The sequence below is a fragment of the Metopolophium dirhodum genome, chromosome 2 (assembly GCF_019925205.1).
Source record: "Metopolophium dirhodum isolate CAU chromosome 2, ASM1992520v1, whole genome shotgun sequence".
Classification (NCBI taxonomy): Eukaryota; Metazoa; Arthropoda; class Insecta; order Hemiptera; family Aphididae; genus Metopolophium; species Metopolophium dirhodum.
This window is the reverse complement of record NC_083561.1, coordinates 13,328,839-13,339,420: the sequence shown is the minus strand read 5'-3', so window position 1 is coordinate 13,339,420 and position 10,582 is coordinate 13,328,839. Positions and strand designations below refer to the sequence as shown.

Below are 10,582 nucleotides of genomic sequence, written 5' to 3'. Positions count from 1 at the left end.
TAACTAAGTATATTTGATTATATTATTGTGAATAAAGTAATTTATTTACTTATTTACATGGAACCTTGTCTTAAGTTTTCAATCCTTGATGATAATTTTTGAAATCACAGAGAAATAACTATACGCGATATTGAAAAAATCATGTTTTTTGTGGTGTTTTTAAAATTGTATTTGCTTCTATGGTCATAAACAAAGCGTTAGCTTAGCAATAGCATGTCTTGGTTGCTTTTCCCGTAGCATTAAAAAACTATCGAGAAAATCAAAAAATGATCTTGATCCGATTTGCTAAAAGAAAAGATACTATATGTTGAAATCAAAGCACTCTTCCTGGTAGAAATTTTGTTTACAGGATATAAAAAAATAAAAACCATTGTAAAACCACTTGCTTCCTTGCTCCGCTCAGAATCTAAAGTTTTAAATATTTGGTGAACATTTCAAGTTTCAGCTATTAATTTTTGAGTCATAGCAAAAAATATAAAATAGAATTGATTTTACCAACAACATATAAAATATATCGACACATTTAGTTTAAATAAAATAAAACACATAATAATTTATAACAGCACATTTTACTCTTTTATTGTTCATTCAATAAGTAAGCAACTACATAATTTTTAAATTAATTAATAACACTTTTATACATTTTTATGCTTCAGGCTTTTCTTGAGTGTTCTTTTCTAGTATTTTATCTAATTCGCCTGACCTATGCAATTGCAACAAAATATCACAACCACCAATGAATTCTCCATCTACAAAAACTTGGGGAATTGTTGGCCAATTGGAAAATTCTTTTATTCCTAAAAATTACACAAAATAATTATTGAGGATTATATAATTACTTAATAGAGGTGTTATTGTATACAGAGTCCATTCAATTTTCAAATATTTTTAATACTAGATTACCGAGGTATAAATAAAATTGTTGACTTCTAGTTAATCAAAGATTAATTTAGCAGTTACCATAAATTATGTGAATAATATGTTTATAAATACAAGGATCTCGATTGGTTACCTATCACAATTTGGAAATGATTAAATCATGTCATATTCAAACATTAGGTTTTTTCATTTTAACATTCTACAATTTGGCCATTTTGACCCTTCTATTTAGGAGTTTTATTTTATCATTCTGCTTGAGTTCTATAGAATTATATGCCTAGCACCTATAATTTCAATATGTGAAGGTTAAATTTTTACATTTAACTATTTAAGTATGTATCTAAAAATTATCTATGTAAATACTAAATGTAATAAATCATTTCATATGCTACAATATACTTAAGGAAGCAAGATTGAAAAATGAAAGCATAATAAAAAAATAATTTTACTTATTATTTGATAGGATTTAAAAAAAAAAAACAATTTAAGTGATCTGTATCAGTTTTAGGACATAGTTGCTTACTACGGTGGAGACATTTTTCGAAGAACAATCAAATTATTGAGGTAGAAAAATTGAATGTTACTTATATGTTAATTCAAAACAAATTATTAAAAATATTTACCATTTCTAAGATTTTCATCAACAAGTACATCATGAGCCTCAAATTTAGCTTTGTGAATATTCAAAATATCAACAACTGCATTGCTAAACCCACATCTGGGAGCTTGTGGGTCACCTTTCATAAAGACGACAATTTTGTTACCCTTCACTAATTTTCCTATATGAGATTGGATTGGGTCATCAGATTTAGTACATAGAAATTGTTTATAAATGTTGAGTGAGCTAATTCTTGCAGTTTTATTGATGTTACACATCTGATGCAATAGCGATGTCATGTTTTAAAAGTTAATATCTATAGGGCAGTAGTATTTTTTATTTGTAATTATTTTCAAATGTAATATATTTGATATCGAGGTTGACTAGGATGATAAAAATATATAGTTAATAATAAGTAGGTAAAGAAATTTACGTTTTTAGTTTTTAGTATTTAATATTTACAAAATTACAAGTTACAAGATAGACGTTCACAAAATCGTAGTTCGCACTTTTGCATCTAGAAGATGTCCGGATCTCCCAAACTAAATAGTTTAAATAATAAAATTAAAAATGATTCTAAAATCCAAAAAGTGATAAGTGTAATTAATAATTAGTAAAACTATTAACAAATGAGTCACCAGTCATCACAGATATATCATTCTGTGTAACTCTGTAACAATGTCCGTGGGCAAATCGATGCAAGTCGTAATAATGATAAAGGAAATCTTGATAAAAATAATGAGAATGATAACCATGATCAGGTTTATACCATATACAGCTGAGCAATGGTACATGGTTATGATGATTGTTCATCAGTACTTATCAAAAAATGTTCAAAGATTATGGTAGAGATTACAAACATAACCTCCAAACATTTGTATGGAAAAATTTAACCTATAGAACTTCAAATACCAGGGTTAATAATTTTGGTAATTGAAAAATATAATAAATTTTATTTTATGAAAATTGCATTTATTATTATTATAAAATATAAATTATATCTAAAAATTATAATTTATAGAACAATTTAAAATTTATTTTTAGATTTTACGAAAAAAGAAAAAAAAATATTTGTGTTCATGGTGGGGAGAAAGTGTTCGCCATTTTTCCCTTCCAGCCGACCTGCCGACCACACACCGACACATTATTTAAGATTAATTTACATGTTAGCGGGACGTGTAGAGGCGGCGTACGACCCCCTGAATCTCAATTGATAGACGGAACCATTATCCATTCGGACAGCAAAACAAAATCGAAAATCGTGTCAACAAATCGTGTTAAATCGAAATCCAATCAAGGTTTTCCGTCCACAATGGCAGACGGTGAACCGTTAAGTATAGACAGCATAATCGCACGACTATTAGAAGGTAAGATTTGCAAACAATTCGTTTGAAAACACTAATTGGCTTTCTTATTTTCTTGTATTATAATACAACCTGGTAGGTTAATAACACTCATTATATGTGTCAACGCGTTATAGTTAGCATTGCTTTAGTTAATTTTTTGACCCATTCAGTTAAAGTTTGAGAATAAGGATCAGTTGAACATCAAAATTATGTGAATGATTTAACACTCAATTATAATTATTCGAACTGGTACCTACATCAAAACTATACTAATTAACTTAGAATATAAGTTTCTAATCTATGAGCCTATGTGATTTGATTCATGTTTATGTACTTGATAATTTTAAGACTATCAAAACCAATATGTTTTCTTACATTAAAACAGGCCATATTCCGGGGATCATAGAACCTTTGTCTTACAGTTAAGACATTTTTTTGAGTCTTTGCAAGTTATATGTAGGTAATTTTTTTAAAATTATTTCTAATTTGTGGCAATTTACTACATAAGCGTTGTGTCTGCAGCTGCTCCTGGAACAACCTGAATTGGTATTGCAGATAGTTGGCCGATATTAAGCTACCAGATTATACTCCACTATTAATATATGATCCTTAATTTAAACTTAATTAACTACAAAATACCTATTATTACAATGTTATTTATGATATGCCTCGTATTATGCACAGAATATATTGACATGATAGATGTGTACATGATGTATTTATAAGCATAGTATTTGAAAGAGCTTTGGCACTAGGTTAGATTTAACTTGGTAAAAATGGGCACAGGTAAGGGGCCCTCAAATAAGTTGTGCTCTGGGTTACCATTTCTATAAATCAGGCTCTGGGTACATAGGAATGTATAATAAATTCAATTTATGCATCTGATACTCAAATGATTACTTATTCAGTAAGTACAGCTTTAAATTAAAATGTATTATGACGTATACATACTAGGAATTAAAATTTCATGTGTGATAGTTATAACAAGGAGTACCTATATGTTAACTAGAAAATTTCTAACTACCTTATCCTAAAAAATTAATAAATATAGTAATTAGAATAAGATTACTATAGTATTTTATAGGGTTAATACTCATATTATTTAGCTCTCCACTTACATTGTGGCTGCTTTTCAAAGAGAATCTCAAACTTGTTGCATAAGCGACTGTTTGCTGCCTTTGCACATGTAGCATTAAAGAGCTGTTTAATTATCCACTAAAATAAGATTGATTTAAAATCAGTTTCCAACTTGTGACTATGATTGTAGATCAACAATTTAAATTGATCGTAAACCAGATGTACCATATTCGCAAGTGGTTGGAGATTTGTGCAACAGGGCTTTAATTTTTAGATTTTTAGGTATATTCTATCTGAGTGGTTATAATATAGGTACTTCTTTAATTTTAACCAATCAAACTTGATTTGCTAGGTGCTTATAATCACATGTTATTGTTTTCTATGTTTATAATTTGTTTTAAAAAATTATTAGACAATTTCAGATACAACAATTTAAATATTATTATTGGAGATATATTGTATGATTCTTATAACTGTATAATATAACATAAAAGTACTTTATTCGTAGTAAGAGGATGTCGTCCTGGTAAAACAGTACAAATGTCTGAAGCAGAAGTCCGAGGATTGTGTTTGAAATCTAGAGAAATATTTTTACAACAACCAATTTTATTAGATTTAGAAGCACCTTTAAAAATATGTGGTAAATAGTAATTTTATTTATATTTTTTCAAGTAATTAATTTTATACTTATTTGATATTTTATTTATTAGGAGATATACATGGACAGTATACTGACTTGTTGCGTTTATTTGAGTATGGAGGCTTTCCTCCAGAAGCAAACTATTTATTTTTGGGAGATTATGTTGATCGTGGAAAACAGTCCTTGGAAACTATATGCCTTTTACTAGCATACAAAATAAAATATCCAGAAAACTTTTTTCTCTTACGAGGAAATCATGAATGTGCCAGCATAAACAGGATCTATGGATTTTATGATGAATGTAAAGTTATTTATAATGTAGTTAACGAACTTTAGTATTTTTCATTATAAAAAAAATTGTTTTTTATATACATATAGGTAAAAGACGTTACAATATAAAATTGTGGAAAACATTTACTGATTGTTTTAATTGTTTACCTATTGCGGCTATTATTGATGAGAAAATATTCTGTTGTCATGGTGGACTTAGTCCTGATTTACAAGGAATGGAACAAATTCGCCGTATTATGCGTCCAACTGATGTCCCAGATACTGGTAATTTTTCTAATATTTAGTTAAGAGGGGGTAAGGGGTACTTATTTAATAAGATACCTATGCTAAAATAAATACGCTCAGTCTTATATGATATCACAAATAATATCACCACACTTTGTTCCACGAAAGAACAACCTTGCCTACCGATTTTCTGTCCAAATCTTGTTCTGTATCTGAGCTTGCTGGTGTGGAGCATGTCTTAACATTGGGTTGTGTTGATAGAGAAATGGTAGTCTATTCAATTGCCAGAGTTCAGTATGTATGCGCAGTAATGACATTCTCTCACGGAATAAAGCATAGTAAATTGTCTGGACGAACACTTAATTTCTATATCAGTTTGTAATGTTAAGCAGTAGACAATGTTTGTGTCACAAATAATGATTCAAAGGATTTATTAGGATTTATTTATTTATTTATTTATTAGGATTCAAAGATCAATCAGTATTGACACCATTCTTTTTTTATCTACCTTTCCTAAATGTTTGTAGCACCACAAATCACTAACAGATCTTGATTGTAAACCATACAAATGATATTTCAATAGTTTGTGATTGAGCTCCAATATTGGAATTGTAAATTTTCAATTTAATAGATATATCGGTATAAAATGTGGGGTATGAAAATATTATTTTATAGTTAATTTTTCTATAGATAATAAATTTGAAAATGTGAATAAGTACTATATTTTGTAGGTAATAATTAATAATTGTATGTGTATTTATCATATTTAACTAAGTGTATTTCCACCGTAGACTTTATGTTCATAGACAGAGCATGCAAATGAAGTAGATTATTTAAATTAATTTTTTTATTATTATATTGTTTTAGGTTTATTATGTGATTTATTGTGGTCTGATCCGGACAAAGATGTAACTGGTTGGGGGGAAAATGATAGAGGTGTTTCTTTCACTTTTGGTACAGATGTCGTTGCAAAATTTTTAAATAGGCATGACTTAGATCTCATATGTAGAGCACATCAGGTAATTAAAATTATTTATTTTTAATGAGGATCATTAAAATGTATTTAAATTTACCTTAACATTTTATATTTAAGGTTGTAGAAGATGGTTATGAATTTTTTGCTAAAAGGCAATTGGTTACATTGTTTTCTGCTCCAAACTATTGTGGGGAATTTGATAACGCAGGTGGAATGATGTCTGTTGATGCAACACTAATGTGTTCATTTCAAGTAAGTTTTAACTTGTATAATTTAAATATATTAATATTTATTTGTTATCCATACCAAAATAGTTCACCTTTAAATTATTATAAAAAGTAAAATATAACTTTATTTTATTTTTTAAATATTATATTTATCATTCTCAATTAAAACACATTAATAATAATTACAATTTTAGTTAAATAAATTAAAGTTTTGTTATTTAAATCATATAGATTTATTAGAGCTAAGATTTATTTGCATTAGCATATTTTTTCTTCGGTTATATCTGCGATTTAGCTCACACTAAATGGAATAGAACAATTTTTATTTTGCATTTTTTAATCAAAATGTATATAATTAGGTACATATTTAGAGTTTTTGAATATTAATTTTAAGAGATCTAAAATCATATTTATCTATTGAAGATCCGTAAATATTTTTTATTTATTTTAAATTTACTATTTATAGACTTGTAGACTGGTTGTTGTTAGTACATTTACTAAAGTTTGCTGTGTAGGTACAAGGTTTTATATTTTGTCCGTGATATTTAGTGTAACAATTATAAAATTAATTTTGAAGAATGTTTATATAAATACAATTAAATGATACAATTATTTAAAATATTTATTATTTTTGGCATATTTTACTATTTTTTATTGCAAATAGTTTCCAGCTCTAGATATACTTTTTTTGTGTAGAATGTAGTTTTACTAATAAAATAAAAGATTAATACCAATCTATACATTAGAATTTAAATAGTTACTAAAAATATGTTCTATTATTACCTACACTATTATTACCATTTCCGTTGTAGGTACTGTATTACCTTTATTTAAATATTATGATGATTGTAAATAACATGTAAATATATTGTTGTTCCCGGCTAATAACTATAATGTTTAAGCCGTAAAAAAAAAGGATTAATATGATAAGTATTTTCCCCCACCTTATATATTTATATAAATATCAGTGGTCACGCTACACCCGCATGTGTTGTCAAATGACATGTCCGTCTTACAAATGTACATGTTAACACTGTGTTGCGCGGGATAGAACCACTCAGGCTGTAGTGATAAATAGAGTATAAGCCTCTAAATTTATATACAATAAATTATAGTTCAGAACATTGTCTGTGAAAAATAATTTTAAATTTTTTGATATCGCTTAAAGTTTAACATTGGAAAAAGTTTTTATCGTTTCAAAATCCATTATTTTTGTGTTTTTCAAACTTGATTAATTTTTTTTTTGTTATTCCGATATCAATAATTAAAACCATATTTCACAGCCAAAATTCTCCATTTTTGTGGTGAAAATGTTACTCCTCAGTTATGAGTTTATTACTGTAGCCTTCTTGGTTCTTTCTCGCTCAAAACCGTTTTTGCTATGTTTTACATTTTGTAAAACGGATCAAACAGAATATGCAGGTGTAGCATCCTCTTAAACCAATTTATTTTTCAAACCCGTTGTTTCTAGGATTTTTTCTCTGAAAATAGGTTCAAAATGATAATATTCAACTTCAAATTCATGTTAAAATAATTGGAATATTATCATTGTATATTCAATCTTATAATACCTATGCAATATGTAATTACAAAATATATTGATAATTTTATTAATGGGTATAGTATTTTCGGTGGGTGCACAAACCTAGCAACTTCTAATGTTATTAAATAATTTTTAGAGGATTTTTCACTCTCATATGTTTTCACCAACTTAGAAGTCCGTAACATAGCAAATTTACATTTATGGTGACTTTATCTATTTTTAAACTTAAAGGTTAGCACATTTTCTGTTTAGGGTGGTTTTTTTAGGTATTTTAATTTTGAAGTGAATTATGACTTAATGAGCATTTTAAATTTTAATACAACTCGTTTCAAAGTTTAAATATGGTAAAAATACCCACTGAATATGTTGTTCCCTAAGTTTAAAAGTAAGTAAATTTACGCTATAATACATTTAACTAAGCCAAAAGATAAATATAGAGTTCTCACAAATGAGAACCTCTGAACATACATTTGTTATGTTACACACTTGTAGGACGGAGACAACAAATAACTGTGTAGCGTCCTCTTCCGTCATAGTTTTTACTTTTTTTTATTGAAAGATTTAAAACTTAGTATGATTTTATTGTATTGTTTTTAATATAACTAATTGATTATGATTCTATCCTTTAAGATTTTGAAACCATCTGAAAAGAAAGCGAAGTATCAATATTCAGGATTAAACTCGGGAAGACCGGCTAGTAATACAACTGCTGTGAAAAAGAAATAAATCATATTTAATTGAATATTGATTATAAACAACTAAACAATGTTGTTCATAATCTAATAACTCTGTGCTTGAATAATTTTATTTTAAAAATCTGGACTTTCTATATAATAACAAATAATGTTATACATATATATATATATATATATATATGTGTGTGTGTGTATATTATATATAAATGTGTATGTGTGTATGTATGTATGTGCGTGTATAAAAAAAAATATCTTTAACAATCATTTAATGATGGTTACTTGTGACCTAAATTATATTAAGTCCTAAGTATTGATCCATTATTTGATTTAATTTTATGTACTTTGTATATAGATAATAACCATTTTATTTAGTTAACAAATATGATATATGTGTAGGCATAGATTATAATTAAGGTGTAGCCTCGTTTGTGTTATAAAATATATATATGTATAAATATATATATATATATATATAATGTATTAACATTATTGTTATTGATTATTCTTATTAAAATATATTGTCATTACTAATTTAAATGTAGAAAAAAATTACCAGTACCATAATGTTTAAATAAATTAACTATTTACACATTTTTTTATTATTAATTCAAATTTTATTTTCAAATATTACAGATCTCTTATTGTAACCATTCTTAAAGTTGTTCATATTAGTACATCTTAGAAAATAGCAATCTATAGAAAATTACTCAAATTGATATTATGTTAAATATAGAATGAAGTGAGTTTATTTTTACTACAATACTATGGATAAATTGATTTGATACCTGATTTTTAATTTTCATAATAGTTGTACAGCTAAAAAATTCAGATATGTGGGTATCAAATTAATAATTGATATATAAACATAACAATATCCTCAGAATAATAATTCTAAGACTTAAATTTGTGTAAATTAATAAAATAAATAAAAACTTAAAAGACTTCAAAGCCACATTTTTTTCATAGATCTGTTATAGTTTAAAACGATAAGATAATAATAATAGAATGTTATGGTTAATGTATATTTTTTCAGTGAATAGAATAACTAATTATCATATAATAAGAGTAACTTTGCTATAATATTTTTAAAATTATGTTATTTATAATTAATTTATTTATTGCTCTACAATATTTGAACGAATATTTTATAAAACATTTACTATCAAAAAAATTGTATTTTTTATTTATATGAAATAGTATTGCATTCATTATATACTTAAAAATAATAAATGTGAAAGATATCATTTGATATCTATAGTAAAATAAAGTATCTCTTATACCAAATTACTCATAATAGTTATCTAAGGACTACCATATTATTTTTAAATTACAAATATATACTGTATAAAATAAATATTGTATGATATCTAATTTATAAAATACATTTGTCCATTAGTAATGACTAAATATAATGATTAATAAAGTACTAAATATTAAAATATTATCCATATAAATTTTATGTATAACCGTATAATTATTATATTTTATTATACAGAAACACGGTGATTGCATGAATCAGTCAGTATCTCTAACATATAATTATTTAAATGTTTTAATATTCTCTTTAAAAAAAAAGAAAGTAGCTTAAAGAATCATTATTTTTAATCAATTCTTCATACAATTTTGTGTTAAATTAATTATTGGTAAACTTTTTTAAATTAAAAATTAATGCAATCCAAGCATTTTATAGAGGAATTTGAAAATTTTAAAGACAGATTTATAATTTTACCAACTTTATAATATTATTTAATACATACATATTATTATTTTTAAATTGAATAATCTCAATTTCTGGTCATTTTTTATGATATTGGCTGATTTGAGTTTTAAGAATCACTATTTAGTTAGAATAAAATTACAAAATTAAAAATTGTCATAAGTGTATTCTGGATGATATTTATTTTTTATTGCACATAAGCATTGTGTTTCACTTGCACAGAATCCCAAAATTTAAAGCAAACCCTCATGTCAAAATGGTCTTGAATTTTGGTATTTTTTTTTTTGTAAATATTTTCAAAATATTATAAATCACTTATTTTTATTTATAAAATTGTAACAATGTTTAACTATGTTAGTGGTTGTTAT

General features: G+C 25.8%; 2 protein-coding genes across 2 annotated transcripts; one reads left to right on the top strand and one right to left on the bottom strand.

Annotated features, from left to right (window-relative positions):
- Window positions 1-552: 552 nt before the first annotated feature.
- On the bottom strand, window positions 553-2,161 carry LOC132938612 (uncharacterized monothiol glutaredoxin ycf64-like). Its single transcript, XM_061005542.1, has 2 exons — window positions 1,503-2,161; window positions 553-797 (listed from the first exon to the last, which is right to left on the bottom strand). Exons 1-2 carry the CDS (start codon window positions 1,774-1,776, stop codon window positions 646-648), a joined length of 426 nt encoding a protein of 141 aa, XP_060861525.1. The 5' UTR covers window positions 1,777-2,161; the 3' UTR covers window positions 553-645.
- Window positions 2,162-2,510: 349 nt separating this feature from the next.
- Window positions 2,511-10,519, top strand: LOC132938438 (serine/threonine-protein phosphatase PP1-beta catalytic subunit). The gene is made up of 7 exons (XM_061005270.1): window positions 2,511-2,844; window positions 4,409-4,540; window positions 4,611-4,841; window positions 4,919-5,095; window positions 5,924-6,075; window positions 6,150-6,284; window positions 8,433-10,519. Exons 1-7 carry the CDS (start codon window positions 2,790-2,792, stop codon window positions 8,526-8,528), a joined length of 978 nt encoding a protein of 325 aa, XP_060861253.1. The 5' UTR covers window positions 2,511-2,789; the 3' UTR covers window positions 8,529-10,519.
- Window positions 10,520-10,582: the final 63 nt, after the last annotated feature.